Genomic DNA, 23,495 nt, shown 5'->3' with positions numbered 1-23,495 from the left:
GACTGTTCTGCTTGTTACTCATTAGCAGGTAACTCTCTTATCTGTAGGATGAAAGAATTAGCTAAAAGATGTTTAGCGCTCATTATAAAAAAGGAAAAAAGGAATGCAGGCAACCATTTTGCTCAGAGAAATCAGTTGACAAGTTTTTGTGTTAATTTGTTGAGTTGTTGTGATGACACTTTCTGTGCTTAGCAGGTATTTATTTAATGTGCAAAATGTCTTCCCTAATCCTTCTGTTTAACTTTAGGGGAAACTGGAAGTGGGAAATCAACCTTGATAAACAGTTTGTTTAACACCAATTTTGATGACCCTGTGTCAACGCATTTTCTGCCAAATGTACAACTTAGAGCCCAGACTTATGAACTCCAGGAAAGTAATGTTCTTTTGAAGCTGACCATTGTAAATACAGTGGGATTTGGTGACCAGATAAACAAAGAAGATAGGTAAGTGCCCTCTTGCTGCTATGGTATGCAGAAGTTGTGGTCTTTAGTTGCAAGTTGATTTTTCTTTGGGCTTTGTACTAAATGTCTTACGTATGTTCCAAGTGTTTGGTTAACTGTTTTCTCTGTGTACCAAAGTAAACATGTTTTTCTTCTCATCTAGGAAACGATTTGAGAACTCAGATGAACTCTGCCCCCTTCTTTATGATATAATCTTTTATAAATGTATGTAAATAAAACATGCAATAGTGACTAGAGTTTCTTTTGGGGTAGAGGAAAGCAGGGAGAAGGTCAATGGGAGACTGTTTAAACAACCAAACAGGTTATAAAGTACTGTAGATTATATAGATTAGATCTATAGGGTTTTTAACAATTTGATCGGAACATATTGAAGACCTTAAACTGGAAGGAACATCACGTAGATTACTGAAGGCCTTTGTTTTTTATGTTGGACAGCTTAATCAGAAGATGTAGAGGTACGATGCTACTGTCTTTCAGAACTTTTTTTGAGTCTCTGCTTTTATGAATTGAAGATTTTAAAATATTGAACTGTCTCTCAGCAGATTTTGTTTCTTTCACCTTAATTGTAAAGAATTTTAGCAATCCTTTGTGCTATATGAGTGCCTAAATAGCAGTAATTATAAATGAAAGTTAGAGAGTCACATTAAGATTATCATGAGAGCTATTATGGTATGACTGGAAAATAGCTACTGGTAGTGACTTGGATGAATGAGATGCAAGTAGATATTAGTATAGATGTTAGAGGTTTTGATGTGTGGTATAGGAGCTGCCTTTTAGTCCTTCTTTTAATTTTGTGTGTAACAACTACTTCTGAATTTTGATAGCATTTGATCTTCGGTATAAACCTCGTGTAGCAGCAGAAATGTAAGGGCACGCTGCTTGTACATCTAGCAACACTTTCTTTTAGAAAGCAGATTATAATCTGGTTTTAAGTAGGATAAGGTATACTTAAACTGTACTTATTGCATATCAGATTTACATTCTTCTCTTACATTCCTCCTTTTCAATTTTTGTCTATTGTTTAAGAGCTCTCTCATGTACAGTACTTCATCTTCAGAAGATAAAGGAGGTCCTATTTCTTGGTACTGGGAATTTCATGTTCTTTCTTTTCTTGTATCTAAAGTTTCTTGTATCTTCCTTCTGTCTAAGAGTTCTGCAGTTGCACAGCTTGATTGCAAAAATTTATAAAACATCACTTGGGAAGATTGGTTATAATCATAACTAACTTCATGTAGCTTTTTTCACTAATAGTAGCTAGGAAATGTTTTATCTGTGTTAGGTGCACAATTCTTTTTTGAGTAGCCTTTCAGAAATTAAGATTACTCTGTACCTTTAATTTTCTGCTGTACTGGGTAGATACTTGAGCAGCCTTTTGACATGTAATGCAAAAATCCACAAAACAGTAGAAGAGGAATTCCTTTCTTAGTCTGGCTCTGTTTAGGAGTAGCTAATCTCTGGTTGTTACATTTTATTTCTTACAGCTATCAGCCAATAGTGGATTATATAGATGCACAATTTGAAGCCTATCTCCAGGAAGAACTGAAAATTAAACGTTCTTTATTTAGCTACCATGATGCTCGCATCCATGTCTGCCTCTATTTCATTTCACCTACAGGCCATTCCCTAAAAACCCTAGATTTGTTAACCATGAAAAGCCTAGACAGCAAGGTAAGACTTTGAAACAGAGTTCTAAGAATTTGTCTTATTTTCTGAAGCATCTTGCAGCTTTTAGATCCTCTACCACCTTTCAGTTCTATATCCATGTGTTTGGTTTTGGGATGTTGTTTGGTACTGGTATACCTTAAGTTCAGAATAAATTGGTTCTGCAAGTAGCTTGCAGTTCATCATCTGGTTATTTACAAATCAAAAGGAGAGAGACAGACATGAAAGAACGAAAAAAGAAGCACAATGAGGTTTAAAGAAAAAGTAAAAAAAAATAGAACCACACCAACTTTACTTTTAACAAACCATTAACATCTTATTGTGATTGGATAGGGTACCCTCCGTGGGTGCTGTAATATTTCTAATTAAGCTTGTTTCTAGGTCACTGTTGAGTTTTAGGACTGCTGGAAAGTTGGCATATAAAAAGCTTTGCAGCACTGTGAAGATCTTTGTTACAGGTAGCTGAAGAGGCAAGTGCCATGAACACAACACCCTGCCAGCATGGCTTTTTCTAAGACAGGCTGCATTAGTGTTTTAAACTTCACATCTTGATTTGTTTTGAAAGCTTTAAAATAGCAGTTTCTAGTGTGATTACTTGCACTTCGTAAATTCTTAACTTTCTTTCTTTCTTCCTGTAATGGGTCTGTGCGAACTGGATGAAGCTAAATGTTTAACCCATTTTAAGAAATCGTACATCATTTGGGTTTAATTTGTTGAAATTTTGAAAAATTTGAAAACTTAAATGCATTTGCTGTTCCTCTAGCCCTTTCCTTTGCTTTACTAGAGCCTTTCCTGCTAAATTTTCTTTCTCCATTGTCTTGTTCGTGAGATTTTTCTTCAGGATAACAAGGATCGAATCAGCTGTCGATTCCACATTTGTGGTTGATGAGCACATCTGGTATTTTTGTAATTTTGTTTGTGGATGTATTTTGCATTTTGAACTTTCTCAATAGCACAGGGCAAGTGGGGGGAGAGGTATGGTGGAACGAAGGTAGGGGAGAGCAGAGTCACTTCTTTCTGCTATGGTGTTGGTTTATGCCAGATTAAAATGTTTGTGAAACTACTCTGTAATACACACTGATAGCTAAAGAGCCTTGGTATTAGAAAATGGGACAGTATCATGAAGCATATTGTTCTACTCGGAGTTTTGAAGTTGGAGGTTGTGTTAAACCACAAAAATACTTAGTTTCTAGGTTGTGCCCTCTCTTTACTGAACTCCCTTTAAAACGGTGTTTCTTCCAAAAGGAAAGGAAATAGATCCTTGAGTCTCAGCATCCTGAGAAAATATTTTTCCATCAGGATAAAATGAAAGTAATTCTGTTTTGGGGAATTTTAGCTTCTAGCCCCCTACTCTAAATATTTTTGGTTCTGCTTTGGCTCAGAGAGAACATGAACGGCCTGTAACTTTGTTGTTTTATCCCTTTGCAATGGATTCTACTTTCTGATCTTACTACAGAAATATAAGTATACACAAAAAAAAGTATATACTTTAACTGTAGTTTGGTTTCCATCTCATTGTGGAACATGTTTGTGATGCTTTTAGTACTGCATTCTGCTAGTGGCAATTCAGAACTTGTGATTTCCCAGGATGTGGAAGTCCCTGGGTGCGTTCTCTGAGTACAGGATTCCATAAAGAGAAGGTGATACAGCAACGTGCCTACATCGAGTGTATAAATTTATGTAAAAAATTTTCTTCAGTTTCTTCCTAAATCCACCACAGTGTACACTGTTATGCTTTTGTTACAGTCCGCTTGGTACAAAACAAGACCAGATTACACAGCTCAGAGGTAAAGAGGATTCTTGGAATAGGGTAGGGTCATTATATACCCTTATAATCCTGTGAGAAAAAAACAGATGTATCTGTGGGCAATTATTTTTTCTCTATTGCTTATAAATTGGATGACTAGCTAAGAATTTGGCCTCTAGCTTTTACACATTGGAAGGTCTTGTAGTTTTGCTTAGGACTGAATCACTACAAACCAGCCAGGTTTCATTCACAGATTAAGGGAATCTTCTTCTGCATGCTTTCTTCCTGGGAAGTAATGATTATTCAACTAATACATCTGCATTTTTAAGTCATTCTTGCAGAATTATATACAGATTACTGTTAAGTCAGGCAATGACATGAGTGTACCTTGCAGGGTTTGAGTTCGGTTTTGGGTTGTTTTTTTTTTTTCTTCAAAAAGAATATTTAGAAATTTTTGTATTGATTCATAGAGAGACATTTAAATGAGCCTGCAAGATATCAACCAGTACTAATTTCAAGTATATGTATTTTTTTTCCTTCTCCGTAGCATACTGGGGCAAAAGATGTTTTGACATTAATGTAAAGTGTTACATGAAAATCTTAGTTTGGAGTAATAGCATGTTTTCTCATTGCGGGGGAGCGGGAAGCGACACTTTGCATTTCAGGCAGAAGGATGATCAGAGGGCTGAATCTGGTGCTGGCAAACAGAGAAGTAATGTGCATGGATAAAGTTCATCCTGCTGGCTTTATATGGTCAATGAGCATTGCTACAGAAAGAGGCAGTCTCAGCTGCTTCTTCCCATCGTACATGCTTAAGTGTTTTGGGCAGCCCGTTGCCTGGATGAGGGAACTGGCTTAAATGGAAAGCTAAAGGTTGTTGCTTGGTTAGGGAACTGATCACGCTGAAAAGTAATCTGTCTCCTTGGACAGCTGCACAGATTTTAGTTCTACCTGACAATGAGTAGCTGCAGGCAAGGGGAAGAGCAGGACTGCTGGTTTTATTGCAAGTGTAGACTTTTTTTGTGGGGTTAAAGTGATTCTGTATTAATGGCCTATAACTTTGTGGCAAAATTCAGTTTTGTAGTTGTTGAGAGTTGTAGCTGGGGAAGAGGCTGGAAGGGATTCAGCTGGTTTCCCAGTCAGTAGTAGGCATAGGAGGGAGCAGCGGGACTTGGGGCACATCTATGTGTGGTCCAAATCAATACAATTGAAGTCTCTTGTTAGTACAAATGTGTGCTTTCGATTACTGTTATTCTTGGATGAAAGTACTGAGATAGTAGTTTTCAAGTAAACCTCAGATGCCACAAGCAGAAATTAATTTTGTTTAACAGATTAAGCAAAGATAACTTTTTTTGTTGTTGCTTATCTAAAGCCAGAGTAGTATTGCTTTTAAATTTTAATACAATGGTTGTGATTTAACATCAGTGTTAATAGCTGTGATCACAGTTTCTGGCGATTTTGCTTTTCTTTAGTTACTGGTCTCCTCAGTAGTCTTTCTCTGCTATTCAGTATCTAAGAAATTCTTTCCTAATTAAGGAGCGCTTGAAAAACTTCCATGTTGAAAAGACAGAGTAAAGGTTAATTTAATTCTGAGGACTCTGTGTTCCATCCATTTTTAAAGCTATATGATAGAAAACTTAAATTTATGTCCCTCAGCTAATTTGATTGAAGCTGTGAATTATTCCTAGCTGTAATAGATTGTTTAAACAATCCTAAATCAACTCAGTCATATAAAAAATATCCTAGCATTTTATTTGATTTTAGATATTTTACCCCAAACGTGCTTAGGTTGCATATGCTACGCAATTAAGGACTATCATCAGGTAATCATAGAAGTCATACTTTGGAGTTGGCATGCTTTTTTTTTATTTGGACATTTTGCTTAAGACAGAAGACTTATTTCAAAAACATCCATTTTGAATCCATTCTGGAGTTTCCATGCTTAGGCATTCAGACACAATATTCAGAAGAATAAAAATAATGTGTGCAGGGTTTTTTCTTTTTTTTTTCCTTTTTTTTTTTTTTCCTTTCTTCCTTCCTTTTTGCATCTATGATCAAGGAACTCTGTAAAACTCTTGTCTTCTCAAATCTGGAAGAATTATTTGTATTGTTCTTCCAAAATATTTGGACATTGGCATTAGTTCTTTGTGTCTAGTTCTGAAAAATGTGTATTTTGGGAGTGTTGTTAGTTTTTTTAAGAAAAATTTGGCATCTACTACCTTCCTAAGTTACTATCATAACTATTTTAGGAAATGGGGCAGTTTACCTTAGTAGAACTGAATTTCAAGTTCTGAATAATTAGTGTAAAGAGTGATAAGCAAGATTCTTCAGTCTTTGTCATTCCTCTGCTTGCAGCAGAGAAACTCTTTGCTGCAGTGGTGAGGTAAACAAGATGTTGTTGTAGCCGAAAGGAACCCAAGGAAGGTGTAGGCAGGGTTTGGTAGCCAGCTTCCTTTTCTTTGTGTATTTAAACTGTTAACTTTCATTTAACACTTGAACCATGTCCCCCGGTGCTATAAACTAAAACAATCTATTTTTTTAGCAGAGGTATAACTACTTAATGTCATTTAGTTAATAAGTAGGCATTGCTGTTCTTTTGAGTACTTCACTGTATGAGACCTCCTTCCTTGTTCTTTTCTCAGAACCAATTAATTCTAAGGGAGTATATTAAATAATCTGTTGTTATTTTGTTAAATGATGCCAGTGAATGTATTTTTCATGATTTGTGAAGCTTTGAGATCAATTGATGGAAAAGTTTGGACTGCGTGGGAAGTTTTAAAGAGCTTATCACCAAACAATTGAATTTATAAAAGATGTCACCTCAAAATTGAAGTCTTACACGTTTCATATAATTTGTATCATTAATAGGTGAACATTATACCAATTATAGGCAAAGCAGACAGCATTTCTAAAACCGAACTACAGAAGTTCAAGAACAAAATCATGAGCGAATTAGTTAGTAATGGCGTCCAGATATACCAGTTTCCAACTGATGATGAAACCGTTTCTAAAATTAATACCATCATGAATGTAAGTAAATGACAAAAACATTGATATTTCAGTGCTAAAGCATCACTCTCTAATGCCGATTCATGCCTGTTCTTTCACCATTATCTTGAGGCTTATAGGTTTGTATGTAACAAGTTTGTTTATATATTTTTCTCTCTCCTTAAGAAGCTTGTATGTTTTGGGTTTTTTTCCCCCCACTCACAAATCTTCCTGTCCCTCTGCTGTTGATACCACTTGTTTTAGGAGGCTTTTTCTTTTCTGGCTCAGTAACAGAAAAGAGGTTCTCACTCATAAATACTTCTTCTAATTTCTGGATAATTAATGTATAATTACTAACATAGACGGACAGATTGGCTTTGCTCTTTTCCTCAGCAAATACTACCTGACATCTGTTAGGGAAGATATTCAGGTGCCTCGTTTCTCTAATTTGCTCTGGTCTCTATGATAGCAAGTCTTCCATCTGCTTTTTCCTTTTATTTAGTACTTTCATTTGAAATTAGGACAAATTTTCTCTGGGGATTAAAAAGTCAGATATAAACCTGGCTTTTTTACCGTTGTCCATTCAGATCCTCCCAGGCGTATCTGCCAGCTTCAACTAGGCTTGTGAAGCTAGATGTCTTTCCTTTGAGCACTCTGTCTGTATTTGCTGTTCACATGCATATGTTTGTAGATGCATGTACTGGGGTTTGAAAGTAGGGAGGAGGAGCTGGTATGCCGGAGTGTATGGCTTTGCAGTCCCAGCCTCTGTCACTTGTGCCAGGGAGTGAGGATGTGCAGGCTGTCGTTCAGTAACAGGTCCTTCTGCTGTGGGGAAAGGTGGTGGTCTGGTACTTACCCCTTTCATGCTCTGCTAGTGAATTATTTTCCAGTTAACGATATTTTCTTTTTATTTGGTCAGTCGTTGTGGGTCAGCACGCAGACAGTCAGTGCCCAGCCCATATTTCTGGCCACTTGGCTGAGCCCACAGCAGTAACCGTACCTGGGGTTCAAACCTGTGATGCTCTCATGACTGTTACTGGGGTTATGAACTTTGGCTGCATGCAAATCAGAGGGACGTGTTCTAGAGCGGCTTTCTATTTACTGCTGATACTCTCCCTGTGCAGCCCAGGATGTAGTCAGCCACCTTTGCCACTGGGGCAGACCTGCTGAATCAAGTCCAACCTGTTGTCCACCAAGAACCCCATGTCTTTTTCTGCAAAGTGCCTTTCCAGACAGTCGGCCCCCAGCATGTGCTGGCGCATGGGGTTGTTCCTCCTGATGTGCAGGACTTGGCATTGCTCTTGTTTGAACTTCATGAGATTCCTGTTGGCCCATTTCTCCAGCCTGTCCGAGGTTCCTCTGAATTGGCAGCACACTCATCTGGTCTATCAGCCGTTCCTCCCAGTTTTGTTAATGTAGCTGGACCGTTGTACCAGTAGTTTGACTAGCTACTGATCTCTTCAAAGAGGATTTTGGTTTGAAACTGTCTGTTGGCTTGTCCCGAAATGGTGTTTTTTCCCCCTAATTTATTTCTGAAGTGTTTGCTTTTCAGTTCTGACATAAGAATGCTGTGAGATAAGACCATATTGATGTGACTCTTACAGGGGCATTTGCCATTTGCCGTAGTAGGAAGTACGGAAGAGGTGAAAATTGGAAACAAAATGGTGAGAGCTCGTCAGTACCCTTGGGGCATTGTACAAGGTAAATGAATTCTCAACGGTATTTTAACAAGACTTCTGTTGTTGTTGTTGAAGTATAAAATTCACCAGTACTAAAAGGGGCTGGTGTTATCCACTGATGCCATATTGATTGTATTTTGGATCAACAGTTTAAGGACTTTAGCAATTAATACTTGAGGTGCACACTAACTGGTAGTTTCATCAGCACTGATACATCCCTGGAATCAAGCTATGAGATGGTGTATGTAATATTTGGGTAGGTTAGTATGGTGGCAGTGCCTCTAGCACTACCAAATTTCAACGTTTTATGATTGTCAGTAAAGAAGTGGGAAAAAAAGAGAGACATTTATCATTGTTCCACTTTAACAGGAAATCAGGACGTGCTGGAACACGTTCACCAGTTCTTACAGTTAGTGCTTCAACGTGTATATTAGAAACTATAACAAAGTATAAGAGGTATAATAAACAAAGAGATACATTTTCCTGGGAGTATAATTAGTAAACAAAATAAATTAATCTCAACGCTGTTTAAAATATATTTTGACAATTTTGCTACTTGTGCATAATAATAAAGTCTTCCTCTTTTAACTGATTAGTGGAAAATGAGAACCACTGTGACTTTGTAAAGCTTCGCGAGATGCTTATTTGCACAAACATGGAAGACTTAAGAGAGCAGACTCATGCACGACATTATGAGTTGTACAGACGCTGCAGACTGGAAGAGATGGGCTTCAGAGACATTGGCCCTGAGAACAAACCAGTCAGGTAAAGGACTTCATGTGCAGCACTTGCTTTCAGCATCTGTTCGCTTCACATTTGACTGTATCAACCCAATACAGAGCAGGGTTCATACATAGAATAGGTTTTCTAAGAGGGAAAGAATTTTTTTTTTTTTAATCAGAGTAAGTATGTAGCTGTTCATTCAGTTGTCTTCATGGAGAAGTATATGGGATTATATAAGCATTACTTTTAAAGGCATACAAGCTAGTTGTATTTCTAAAATCTTTCTCTTTTAGAATAAACCTGGGGATTTTAATTTTTGTCATGGATAATGTCAATTTTCTTCAGGTACATGCACTTTATGCCTCTTTAATTTCATTATATATTAGCATGCTGGTTTACTTTCTCTCTTAATAATGTCACATTCTGAACAATGGTTTGGTTGGACTCAAAGTTCAGAAGGAACTGCAGTAAAAAGTGTTACAAAATCATTTGTTATGCTGTTGGCTTCCCACGTTATCTGCCATAATAACAAATGTCTAGCCTTTTCAGGTCAAGAAATCTCTTGCTAGACTGTAGGAAGTTAATGGAGGATTCCAAAGGAAGGTTAAGCAGACGGTTAGAGACACTTGGTTATTTCATGTAGTAAAGCTGCTTTCTGCAGGAGGTATTTACAATTTCTATGTCGAGTTTGTTTAATCTTTTATTTCCAATTCTGTCATCTCCCTCTCCCTCTTCCAACTTCCTTTGGTCGTTTTACGCATGGGACTGTGTTTTGTAAGTTGTTAGAATCCTGATAGGGAGGAACTGATGCTTCAGGAGTTGTTCAAGCCTTCACGGTTTAGCAAAGTGCTATTATTGCATAGTCATGGTGGGGAATACCAGACATGAAAACAAAATACAACTTTGCATTAAAAACAGTTTCTAGTGCTTTGAACCAACTGGTTTGTTTACTTCTTGTTTTATGTAGCAATCAGACTGTCTTTACCCATTCTGTTCTGGTAAAAATAAATGACTTTTAAATGGCTTCCCTCCAAATAGGTGTTTTTAGTGGCTTAAATTGTTTGCTTTCACCTTTACTTTGCACAGAAGTTCTAAGGCAGTTGCAGTTGCTGTAACTCGTAGAGTGTTTATGGAGCAGCATTTCTTTCACTTTGACTAGGTCTAATTTATGTATTGTTCAAACAATAATAATTAAATAAGATTAACATGGCCAAGGAAGATGCTGGATGTGGGCACTTCTTTCTGAAGTCTTAATGTCAAGGCACATTTAAAGATTAGTTCATTGAGATGATCTTGAGCTGACCATGTGGTCTCACAGTGGTCACTTGACATTTCTCTTGACTTAAGAAGAAAGGAATAAATCCTTTTCATAAATAGAGAACCAAAGGTGAATGAGGTTTAAAACCCACTGAAACTGACCATAGACTTTTCATTGGGTTTAGGTTTAAGTTTAAGAACCTACGCTAACAGCTGATACCTTAATTTTGTCCAGGGAAAGCTTTTTTTAGAGATTTGTTCATGGCAGTACTGATTGCAGTACCTTTGGCTTTTCTGAACTTGAATTCATAATGTACAGCCATATCAAGGTAAGAGGTAAATTATAAAAATGATCATCTACAGAACTGTTTTCTTCCACAAACACAAGAATTGTCTTTGTGAAACCCCTAAACAGTTTGCATTTTACTAACGATATAAACGATATAACGTTTATATCGTTAGTAAACGATATAACGATATGGCAGGTTTGTATCAGAATGTCACAGTATTTTATGCTTCAGAAGTTGGTTTAGAAATTGATTGCTTCATGGAGATATGGAAAAGCTAAGTTCCCTCTGGTGTGTAGTTTTTATGTATGGCCCACTAAATGTCAGTTTATTGAGAGCTTTGTGGCAAGACAATACACTTAGTAATTCGTTTTGGTAAATTGTATCTATTGAAAATGTCATTGTTTTGGAAGGATGAGAATAGGTATTCCATAAGAATCTAGAAAAACTAACTTTTTCTCAGATTTACTGCACCAGGAAGAGAAAAGTGGGACTGGATCTAGGATGTGTGGTCATCCCTCAGTTATATGGCGTAGTGAATGACACTGACGTCTGAAAGAGAAGGCATTTGGTCTTTTGGGAGAGACTTTTTATGATACCAGAAAAAAGGAAGAGAATTTAGAGGAGCTGTATGTAGTTTAGTTAGCAGACTAATGTAGCCTTACCCATAAGGTGTTTTATGAAGCTACTGAGGAAATGATAAAAAGCGTCATCCTCAGCAGTGTGATAGAAAACATCTTTCCGTAGAGGAAGTTCAGTGCTTCCCATTTTGCTGACTTGTAAATTTAAATATCTTTCAGAATAGGGACTATCCTGTTCTTCTGGGCAAAAATGTTTTATTAAATTGTCATCCTCTTTGTCCTTAAAGATGTTTACAATATATACACATGGATTCTAAGAGCTGTAGCTTTAAAGTATAGTTAATATTGGATAGCTGTGTATGACTGATGATTAAAATTTCATGCTACTTGTGTAAATAATGATCAAAATGCATGTTGAGAAGTCATAGGACAAGCATGTGATGTAGCTGTCTACATACTAAATTTGGTAATCTGAATTGGGTTATTTTATGTAAAGTTAGAAAATTTCTTGAATAATTGGCTGATTTTACTGCACTGGGGTTTGTAGCATTTGAACATTGACGCTGGAGTAGCTAACATGCCCTGCCTCTTGGCATGTTGTGAAAAAGCTGCCTGTGAAGTTCCTATACCGCTCTTTTGGATTTAAAAGTACAATAGGAGTTTATTCATCCAAAATTGTACATCACTGCAAAGCAAAACCAGTAATTCTTGGATTTTCAGCTACCTTGTGAGATAGGTTCTAGGCAGATATCTATAAAGGCTTTTACTCTCACGTGTGAAAAAACATGTTGGCAAGCTTTATATTTTTTATGGGAGACATGGGAAGAGATGGTTTCAGCACACAATGGAAAAATATATTAGCATCCTTATTACTAGGTGTGAGGAGGGAAAATAAAGATGGTAGTTGTCTGAAGTTACTGTCTTGTGTACAATTTTAAAAATGCCTATTCCCTAATCCTGTATTTTTTGTGAATTTGTGTCATAATAATTTTTTAATTTGTTTATTTGCAATTGCATTCTAAGAATTAACTTTTTCATTAGCCAGATTTCCAGGGAAAATTAATTACATGATCAGTCTGTTAGTCTCTCCCTAGTAACTTATGAACCAACTCTCCATTTTCAAACTTGAGTAAAGGGTTGGATACTTCCAGGGGATTACATGGTTAGTGTTCTCACTGCAGGAAAAGCAGAAGACCTCTGCTCCTACCAGTTGTTGGCCAGCCAGTGTGCATTTGTTGTCAGTAAATCCTTACCTCTGAATGAAGTATGGTCTTTTGAAACTCTTGTGAGCTTGGCAGTACTGCAGTAGGATGAGAAGGTCGTGGGTGATTTGGAAGTAGCTAAGGCTACTGCATGTGAAAGATCCACTAGAGTACTCACAGTAAGCAAAGAATATTTAGGAAGTATGGAGGGACACTAATTGTATGGTTAAAAAGGTGTAAGGATGTAGACAGGACTTTGGGTATTACAGTCGTTGAGAGAATAGAACATAAAGTCATCCATAGGAATTTGGGCTATCAATTCTGCTGCTTTCAGGACACCTGGTTTATACTGGCATTTTATCAAACCATTATTTATTTAAATTGAATAACAATAATTAGCATAACTTAAATTCATGGGTAATTGGGAACTTAATATCATTCATATACGTTGCAAAAACAATATATAAAACTTTTTTATGAAAAGAAGAGTTCAGTCTTACAGTGGGGTATCATTGCAAAAGGTCATGAGAATTACAGTCAGGTATGTACCATATCAGATTAAAATATAACATGTGGTAAACCACTTTAAAAATGAAGAATCCACCATATGGTGCTTCAGGGAATAAATGGAGTAGCATCTAAGGCTAAACTTAGTCATATAGGTATAATGGGGTTTCCAAACCATGAAAAGCAGCCAATCAGGAATGGGCTTGGGAAGCCTGTTATGGCAAAATTTGTGTAATGAAGTCAATGGATAGCAGAGTATTTGGGGAGGTGGTTTATGCATTTTATGCAGTGTCTGTTGCAGTATGTAAAATCCAGGAAGTGCTTTTATTATCATCTTTTAATACTTAAAAGTGGGATTTGCATTTCTTTGTTGATGAAATGTAAAGATAGACTTTTTTTATGTGGATGGTCTAGTCCTGCCTTTTTGATGGTCCAATTATGTCCATTAGGAACATGAATTCCTAGTTTCAGGTCAATCTCAGCAAGAGATAATTGCTGAGATGTCCAGAATGGAAAAATTGGGGATAGTTGAAAACAGAAATGTGGACATGAAGAGCGCTTCCAGCCAAACAGAATTCTAAATATATACACACCTAGTAAGCTTAGATGTTTGCAAGGGAGGAGAAGATTACTACTGTTTTGAAGTTGGACGTTTTGTAAGTCCATTTTCCAGTCTCAGCTATGTTGTTGCTTAAGGGGACATTCTTGTTTTGAAAGAAGAAAACTAATAGGCAAGGGTCTGTTGAAAAAAGCCGAAGATTGATATTCAGGCTGTATGCTTGCATATTTGGATTCTCTGATGTTAATAATTCTCTGGTTTAGTTGTTTTTCTGTGCTTATGATTACAATTTGTTCTTCATCATAATTGCAGTTGAACATAATTGTAACATAAACATCTCAGTTTCTCAATATGTGAGCAATCATATATTCCATGCTTTATTCCTCCCTGAAACTGGGATATTCAGACCTTGCAGTTCTCGAACAAAAACATGTTTATTTTTCAGTCTATTTTGAGGATGATGACAGAAAAACAGGAAGAATTCAGTAATGTAAATAAGTTCACATGTAGAGGAAGGTTGATATGACTCTAGTTGTCTTTTCTGAGAAAGGAAACCTAATATCTGAAAGGCTGTTAGACTTCTTCCTTAAGAAGTCATTTGGGAATGGAGTTCATCTAACCAACTGCAGACCTTTGCATTTGAGCTAAAGATTTTAACCTCCTTATGGTAAGACTGAACTGCATCCAAAATACATGTTTTTCATGCCTCCACTGGGAAAATGGTAATTATTTGGATCTACCAGTCCTTAGTGTTGCTTAATATCAACTTAGGTAGTTCACTGAGTCAAGGGACCATGCTAAAAATACCTGCCACTAGGTAACTTTTAAATTCTTTAGTTTTTCTGATATACCTTAATTGCTTGTCGAATGTTATGCAAAAAGTTACAAGTGTAGTTTTCAAATTTGAAAGCTTTCTTCAATTTAAATGAACAAACTGTAAAATATTGTCTAAGTATTTGTGGTGTTCAAAGCGCACAAACATTGTGTTCCACTGAGAGTTGAATTAACTTCAATCAGAGTCTTTATTTATGAACTTAACATGTTTGATTTGCATCTTTATATTTAGGCTTCCATGTTCTAAGTCTTATGCAGATAGAAAAACTCTATGTCACAGCTATGCTTCTGTAGAAAGGTAGGTGATAGTGCTGTTACGAGGTATGTAGTAGATTAGTAAGGTGTAGACTTTCTTCACAATCCCTTCCCTTCCTCCAAAACCTCAATAAGAATACATGATTTAAATAATTATCTTTAACATCTTAATTTTGCAAGTGGTTTTGTACAGAGTATAAAATTCTAGGGGTCCATGAGAAGAATGAGAGAACCTGTGAATATGATTTTCATAATGTGCTATATGAGAAGCAGTGAAACCAGTTTTCGGGTAAATGGCAAAGTGTTTTACTGTGAGCAATGGATGCAGCAATGTTGAAAGGATTGGCTTAAGATCTGGTGAACTATTTTCCCCTCCTCCTCAAACCTCCTAAAACCAAAGACTGTTTAGATCATTATGTTGCTGATACGCCAAACACAGAAGAGGAAAGTTGTTTTAATTTTATCCTTGTGATTTCCAGAACAATTCAGTCCAGGGGGAGGGGGATTTAAGAAATACACTTTTATTTCTTCTTTTCTTTATACATGTAATTTGATTACTTAATAAATCCAGTGTCTTCAAAGTTAATCTTCTACTAATTTCAAGACAAAATTGCTTTTACCTGATAAACTAGCTTAGGTGGAGTCTAAAGATGTCCACATAATGAAACAAAGGTGCGATTGCAGCATGTTAGCTTGGTCTAGCATTTGCTCTAGCAGCTTTATTGCACCCAAAGGCAGCATGTTAGCTAGCGGAACTGACACAGGGCCCACAAGTGTGTATAGGGAGATTGCTGTGCTGTCTAAACTTAAAGATAGTGTGATTTAATATACCTGTGTGAAAACCATGCTCTTGTTTCATGTGGTAGATACAATTTCAGGATGATCTAAGTTACTTCACAGTTGATTAAAAAAAAAACAAAACCAAACCCACAAACAAACCCCAAAAGGTTGTTCTTCCAAATTTGTTTTGTTGCAATGTATTGCTCAAATAGGGTAGAATAGGAAAAGTGCTCTGACCTTGAGATCTTACAAACGTGAAGTCTGCATGTGCAATTTCGAGACTATTCTTCTCTCTTTATACTTTGAATACAAAAAAGAAACTTCAGGATTGAGAAACTGCCCAGTCATCGTAAATTTAAATATAGAAGAGAGCTGTTTAAGCTTATGGTTGCCCTAAATCATTAAGTTTTTAGATGTCCTTTTTTGTAAGTCTTTCCATTTATAAACTGTTTTAATAGAAACAGTAAAAGATGAGACGTAAAAACTGGTACAAAAGTGTGTATGTGTATTAAAAATATAAAGCAAATTTAAATATTTGATATAGATATATATTTATTTTACATCAAAGTGGAAGGCATGAGATACCTGGTAAAGGACAGTAACTCGTGATAGCTGGGAAAGGCTGACTACTCAGCACTGGGGAAGTGTTAGAAGAGATGAGTGGTGTAAGAGAAATCTCCAGAATAAAGAGCTAGAATGTTATCCATGTTTTGATCCGTTCATAAGCCCTATGTCCTACGAGATACTGGACAGATCCTTTTGTTTTTGTAATAACCATTAGCACAGCTCTGATCCACCAATTCTGCCTCTCTGGAATCGTGTGACTTAGAGGAGATTGTGGGAAATGTTTTGTTGGAAGAACTTGTGTCGTTAAGCAGGTATACTTTTCAGAGGTAGTGTGCTCTTTGGTGTATGAGATACATCTGTGTACAAGCTCCATTCCTTTTTCCCTGAAAAGCAGAACTTTTCCTGCCAGCACTGTGGTGATAGCAGTGGTAGTATACACCTCGAAAATGTCAAACCTCTAGTAGTATATGAGTAAATTACCAGCATCTTTTAATTTGCTGTGATATGATTTGATACGAAAGAAGTTTCTCAATTTCAAGTACCTGTTTGGAGGAAAAAAATTGTCTTCTTGGGTACTGAAATGTCTAGTAGAGTAACTTTAAAAAAAAAAAGAAAGGGAGGCATGGATTTAAAAGTAAAGAAACATTTGAATTACCTGCTGTTTTGTTCTGCTGCCAGATATTTGCTCAATGATCTGAACTAATTTACACCTCCTATATAACTTCAAATATAAGTGTGGTATGTATGCAGTATACTAGCGTCTGGGAGAGAGGATGCAGGAGAAAACAAGCAGTCTTGAGGTTTTGTCTGGTACATGCGGGAAAGTAACCCTATCTTTTGGATGTTGAACTACTTAGGAAATTGTATTTATTCTATATATTAATGCAACTCTGCCATATTTAAATTTTGACATTACATAAAGAGAGTGCTATGTATTTTGAAGATCCTGTTATTTTCCTTCCTTTTTCATATAGGAGTAATCAGTTTGCTAGTTGTGTTAATGCTCCAGATGCATTGTTTTTGTAATGTTCTATTTTAAGACTGAGGTTTCACAATGTGGAAATTTTGGGGGATTTTTCTAGCAATTTCAGTGTCTTACTAATAAGTAACTTAAAAAGGTTCTGCATGTTGGAGGCAGAAAGTTATAACTCAGGTCTTTTAGAACATGAGATTCCTAAAATGCTGTATTTACTTTGAAATGTAAATTGCCCAGGAGCTGTTATCGTAAATAATTTTACTCAGGGTTGTTTATTTAAATAAAAATTTAGAAAGTTAAGATGCTTGCTTCTGTTTAGGTTTGTTTATGAATTTTTTATGTGGGGAGCTGTAGAAATTAATATTTCAGATGAATAGTAATTGTTTAAATAATGTTCCAGATTGTTGGTTTTCCACATTGAATAAAGCAGCGTGCTGGAGACTTGCTTACATTTTTGGACTTCAGTCTACAGGAAGCCTATGAGGCAAAGAGGCATGAGTTCTACCTTGAACTGCAAAGAAAAGAGGAGGAGATGAGACAACAGTTTGTGCAGAGAGTGAAGGAGAAAGAAGCAATATTGAAAGAAGCAGAGCAACGGGTAAGCATGCCTGTCTGTCTTGAGTTTGTTTGCTGAGTTTTGGGACAGTTCTTAGCAAAATCACAACTAGTTGATATTTATAATTTCCTAATATTTTGAGGGCAGTAATGCTTAAAATCAAAGCAGATTGATTACACACATTGATTGGATTAGCAGATTGATTAGACACAAGCAAACAAGAGCACAAGTCTGATGAGGAGCGGCTGAGGGAACTGGGGTTGTTTAGCCTGGAGAAGCGGAGGCTGAGGGGAGACCTTATCGCTCTCTACAGCTACCTGAAAGGAGGTTGTGGCCAGGTGGGTGTCGGTTTCTTCTCCCAAGTAACAAGTGACAGGACCAGAAGAAATGGCCTCAAGTTGCGCCAGGGGAGGCTTAGATTGGATATTAGGAAAAATTTATTCACCAAAAGGGTTGTCAAGGATTGGAACAGGCTGCCCAGGGAAGTGGTTGAGTCCCTGTTCCTGGAGGTATTTAAAAGACGTGTAGATGTGGTGCTTAGGGACATGGTGTAGTGCTGGACTTGGGAGTGTTAGGTTAACAGTTGGACTCGATGATCTTAAAGGTCTTTTCCAACCTAAATGATTCTATGATTCTATAAATGGCAGTCTTTTTTTGGAAGGAGGGAGCTTATGGTCTAAAGGCTTTGGTGGCTAGCTGGGACAAGTCAGTAGAGTAGGAGGTGATATGGTGAAGTAAGAGAGTGATGAATATAATGGTTGCATGTTTCTTTGTCTTCTCTAGTAGTATGCTGAGAAACATCAGTATGCCATAGCAGCACAGTAGATGCTTTTCATGCATAGGTTGCTCTGTAAAAACCAAGATTTCAGGAAAAAATCCCATGAATTGTTTTTCAGCCCAAGAGGTGGGGCATGTATGTTTGTATGATCTCCAGGTTCAGTTATGAAATACAAGCTCAACCCTCATGTTGAGAGATTTGAAAGTGGAGGGCGTTTGTTTTTGTTGGTTTTGTTTTGTTTTTAAAATCTCATCTGTTCCCAGCTGCCTTAAGAATATTTGGAGATGTGGAACATTCCTTGAATATGTTGTTGAAGATTTAGCCCTGTCAAGCTGGACTGGCAAAACAGGATCTTCTCATCTACTTTCTGCCAGACTCTATCGTGGTCATGCGTATTTATATTCAAACACTGGTTTAATTGAAATTGGAAACCTGTATATATTTATTAATGTTCTTTTCTGTACCTCCATCTCCCAGCAAAGATGTAGCAGTTTTTGCGAGGTGTTGAGATGCATATTTTAAATAAGAAGACGGCTTAATACTTTGTTTTCTAAATCTGTTAACTTGTGGAGAAAAAAATCGGGTTCAGTCCTTCCCAGTATGAGGCTATCCAATTGGAAGAATACTTGGCCATGTTCAAAGTAGGTTCAGCTAGGTCTTACACAGTATCTGTGGTACCCTTTGATGTTTTCCTTCTATGATTTATACCAGGTGGTTTTTGAGCTCTGCATATTGCAATTGAATTATGGATATTAGTTTTCCCAGTTCCTGATGTGGGAAAGTGATCATGCAGTCACTCCTAAAGAACATTTGTCATATACTCTTGCTGCTCGTTCTCCGAGAAGTGTATATGTGTATCTGGAAACTAAAGAAAACCAGGAATTTCTGTTTTACTTAAGATTGCTTTCACATCCTTCATTTAGAGGAAACTTGTAGGTGCAATGTGCAGCATTACCACTCCTGAGACATCCAGTTGCTGAGGACCTTACTGTTTCTACCCCGAATGTTTTATTGGTATACCTGTTTTTGCAATGCATCTGGTTAAACTGTTGCAATGAAATAAATAAATGAATAGTATACATACATACACACACACACATTTTTAAAATCTGACAGCTCTACTGTGTAAAACAGGCGTACTGTTATATTTATAATCTTAGTTATTTCTTTGTTCGTTCTTTGCAAAAGATGGAAATAAATCTCTGATTTCTGTACCAGTATAGCTGCACTCAGATTGAGTTACAGCAATACAGAAGGGTACAGAAGCAGGATTCTAGGAGAGTTGAGGTGTGGGGAGATGGGAGGTGAGGAAGGGTGGAGTGAAGCACCCTTTGGTTATCATGCACAACTTCACAGTAGGTTTAAACTGGTCAAAATGCATCTGGAGAGTAAAATCCATTAATATGTCAAAAGAGCAATCACAGAACAATTACTGCAGAAAAGCAGTTAACTTCTGGCAGCCCACAAGTAACTCCCCCAACCAGACTTATTGTGTGTGTACATATTAATGTGTAAATGTAATTAATATACATATTAAAATCATATACATATATGAAAATACATACCTGTGTAACTAAAGTATGTATGATTCCTTGCCCACTTGGTTTTAGGGAAGTAGATTCTACTTGACAGATCCTGATTTAATCCTTCTATTGGTAATTGTTTCCTCTTTAAAGGCCTTCTTATTTCTGATGTAAAAAAGATATAATGAAATCTAGTAGGAAATCTAACATTCACTTAGTGCCTTCCCTGGTTTCCACATGTACTTTCTGTGCAGTAGCCTGGCTTCCATGAGAACAATCTGATATGAATGGTTATTTTTCTGGATTGCTGTTTTTTAGTCTTACCAGTTTTGGGAAAGAACTGCAATGTCTTACGACTTTTAACACAAGTTGAAGTAGGTTTTACTGTTTAATTGCAGAGGGGTTTTGTATTGTGATACCACCACCTTGTGTTACTAGTTGGAAATACATTTTTTTTGTGCTTTCTTTAAACAGGTACAGACTAAATTTGAACATCGTATGCTAATGCATCAAGAAGTGAAACTGAAATTGGAGAAAAAGAAAAAAGTTCTAGAAGATGAAATAGCTATGTTTATTAAGAAGAAAGCTAACACTGAATTACTCCAATCACAAGCATCTGTCTCTACCCCTGTTGTTAGTTTGAAGAGAGACAAGGACCGCAAAAAGTAAGTGCTGATGCTAGTCATCAGAGGCAGCAATAAAAAAATTCTTCATGTATCACTTTCATAACGCAAATTTTAGTAATCTTTTAGAAAAGATACAGACACGCTCCTATTCTGTTATGTGATAAGAAGACAGAAGTGTGTAAAATACTCTCATGCTTGGATCATTGGCTCTAAAATTTACTTTTAGAGTAATTGCTGTATGTTCTACGATCATTCTGTCTTTTTTTTCTTTTTTTTTTTTCCCCATGAAGGAACGAAGGTTTTCGACTTGAACTCCTGTGCTTTGATGTCAGAGATGAAGAAACTGTGAACATTCACAAACAGACTGAGAGAGAGAGGGAGAAGTTAGAGAGGGAGAGAAATTCACCCAGGGAATTCCAGAAATAGCATTTGATTGCAGCACTCAGGTTTTGAATGTAGGATACGTTAGTTTTATGAAGCAGTCTGACTGCTGCTGTCCTATAATACTAGAAGTGTCTTCCTAGCACAGATTTTTAAGAGGAGAGACTGATAAAATTGGCTGTAAAATTACACCAAGTGCAGAGTATGACGTGATAAACATTTCACTTTCTTCCCTCCCACCCACTTCTTTCCTTCTCCACTCCCAAAAGAAAAGCTTGGATAAATTCTGAAATTTCAGAAGTGTATTCAAAAGTAGTCTCCAGAATAACATGGCCAACTTTTTCATACAGAAACATTGAATTAAATGTTCATATATAAACATTAAATTAAATTGAATTAAAGTTTCTTTTCTCCTCCAAAACCAGAAGTAAATTAATTTATTAATTTCCTTTTCTTACAGGTTACAGCTTTACTGCAGATAACATTTTTCTGATTAATATCTTACTGCAATTGAAAGCAGATTATTTGGTACAGAAATTATTCATAACTGCTAGATTATGAAAAACTCTAGAAGCTAGATGGGTGCACATATTTCCACAAATATAATCAAGACACCTTTGACATTTTTGGGGTCTATACTAGCAGCCTGCTTGTGGTTTTGCCAAAATTTGTTGCGTTTCAAGTAATGTTACCGACTTCCTTTTCCTAGACTCCTTTTTCTGCAATTATATATGAAAGTGGAATTCTTGGTAACAGAAGTCATTATCTGTGCTATTATGAGTAACTCTCAACTTCAGAAAATTTTTAGGTTTGTTTTCTCTGTTTTAGCTTTATTTCTTCAGCGTATCTTACAGTTTATATGCCTGCTTTTGTTTTTCAGTTCCAGCTTTACATAATACTGATGACAGAAGAAACAATATTGATAATTTCTCTTGAGGAAGCAACGATTCACCGTGTGCTTCTGGAGGTGTAGGAGTTGCAGTTTCTTACTAAAGGATTTAGAAAATATCAACTCTTGTTGCTGCATTCTGCAAAAGAAGAATTTTTAAGTATGATGTGTACGCATACAGTGCGGCGATTACTGTCATTGCCATCACGGACTTTCTATTACGAGTCTGCCTTGATACACACTTGCCTTACATACGTGTGGCCTACTTGCTTTCATTTTAAATGCATTGTACCAAAGAAAATGTCTCTGCCATGAACAGTTCCATTCATAATATGAATGCTGTAGTACAAAAGTATTCAGTGAATATATCCACTATAACCTTTCTAAAGAGTTATTTTCATATGGTATGGTATATTAGTCTACTAAATATTATTTAATACAACTGTTGACATAATTCAACCATTTACTGATTTTGCTGACAGCTTTTTGTTTATAGGCTTTTATGTACAAGCACTATCCTAAATTTCAGATATGATCTTTGTAATCAAAATTTATTGAGATATTTTTGCAGTGCTGTACTGTTGCATGGTAGCTTATCTGACATTACTAACTTAACATGGAAAGTACCTGTAACTTTTTGATCCTTGTGACTGTGGTGTTCAGTTACAGCAGAGGCTGAACTTTACAGACACTATTAACCACAAGAGCTTCAGGTTAAAACAAGTTTAAAATGTTTTTTTATATTTTCAGTAGCCATGATAACTAATGGGAAACTGTAAGAGGTGCAGTTCTCTGAAGTTGTTTTGTGCGACTTTGTAAAAATGAAATACTAACCTGATAGAAATAAAATACATTGGTTTTGCTTAAGCGTTTCTGTTCTGCTTCCTCTCCTTCCCATGTTATTAAAAACAAGGAGTAAGATTTCACATTAGTCTGAAAAATATAAATCTTTTGCATCTGTTTTAAATGTCTTCAGTCATTTATTGATTGGAAAAAATAGGTCATTTGTGCATAGTGCGCCAGAAAGGCAATATGACTTGTGATATACTTGTCATATACCACTGTACTTGTCACAGAATCATAGAATATCTTGAGTTGGAAGGGACCCATAAGGATCATCGAGTCCAACTCCCTGCTCCTCGCAGGACTACCTAAAACTAAACCATATGGCTAAGAGCGTCATCCAGGCGCTTCTTGAACTCTGACAGGCTTGGGGCTGTGACCACTGCCCTGGGGAGCCTGTCCCAGTGACCGACCTCACCTTCTGTTTTACTCACCCAGTGACGCATATCATATAAGATTGTTTTCCTTCAATTCTGTAGCAATGGGAAGGAATATATGCTAAGATACATAAATGCTTCATTGACCAGGAAAGGGTCAAACTGCTAATTCAATCAGCTCCACAGGCACAGCAGGCTGTAACATAGGAGGGAAGGGTTAAGCGGAGACACCCGCACACTCAGCCAGCACATAACTGAGCCTTCTTTCAAGAGAAGAAAATGGGCCAGGGCCAGGCCCCGTGATTGCTGTCTGATTGCTCCTTCCTGAGCAAAATGTAGCTTGATGAAAGACTGCATTTTTTGTTTGGCTTTGTACCACTGACTGGGCCATTTGCATCTGTTTGATTAGAAACAAGGGATACACCCTCCTTGAAGGAGGTAACAGCCAAAAGAAAAT

General features: G+C 36.7%; 1 protein-coding gene across 1 annotated transcript in view; it reads left to right on the top strand.

Moving 5' to 3' along the window:
- Positions 1 to 22,685, top strand: part of SEPTIN10 (septin 10) — a 32,656-nt gene extending 9,971 nt beyond the window's left edge. Inside the window, 8 exon segments of the mRNA XM_072849816.1 lie at positions 248 to 443; positions 1,943 to 2,129; positions 6,739 to 6,900; positions 8,463 to 8,559; positions 9,134 to 9,302; positions 17,531 to 17,663; positions 20,397 to 20,587; positions 21,810 to 22,685. Of these exon segments, the coding sequence (XP_072705917.1) occupies positions 248 to 443; positions 1,943 to 2,129; positions 6,739 to 6,900; positions 8,463 to 8,559; positions 9,134 to 9,302; positions 17,531 to 17,663; positions 20,397 to 20,587; positions 21,810 to 21,825 (1,151 nt within the window). The 3' untranslated portion in view covers positions 21,826 to 22,685.
- The last annotated feature ends 810 nt before the right edge of the window (positions 22,686 to 23,495 follow it).

The sequence above is a fragment of the Ciconia boyciana genome, chromosome 1, assembly GCF_034638445.1.
Source record: "Ciconia boyciana chromosome 1, ASM3463844v1, whole genome shotgun sequence".
Classification (NCBI taxonomy): domain Eukaryota; kingdom Metazoa; phylum Chordata; class Aves; order Ciconiiformes; family Ciconiidae; genus Ciconia; species Ciconia boyciana.
Note: the sequence above shows the minus strand (reverse complement) of the source record. Positions and strands in the feature narration are given on the sequence as shown.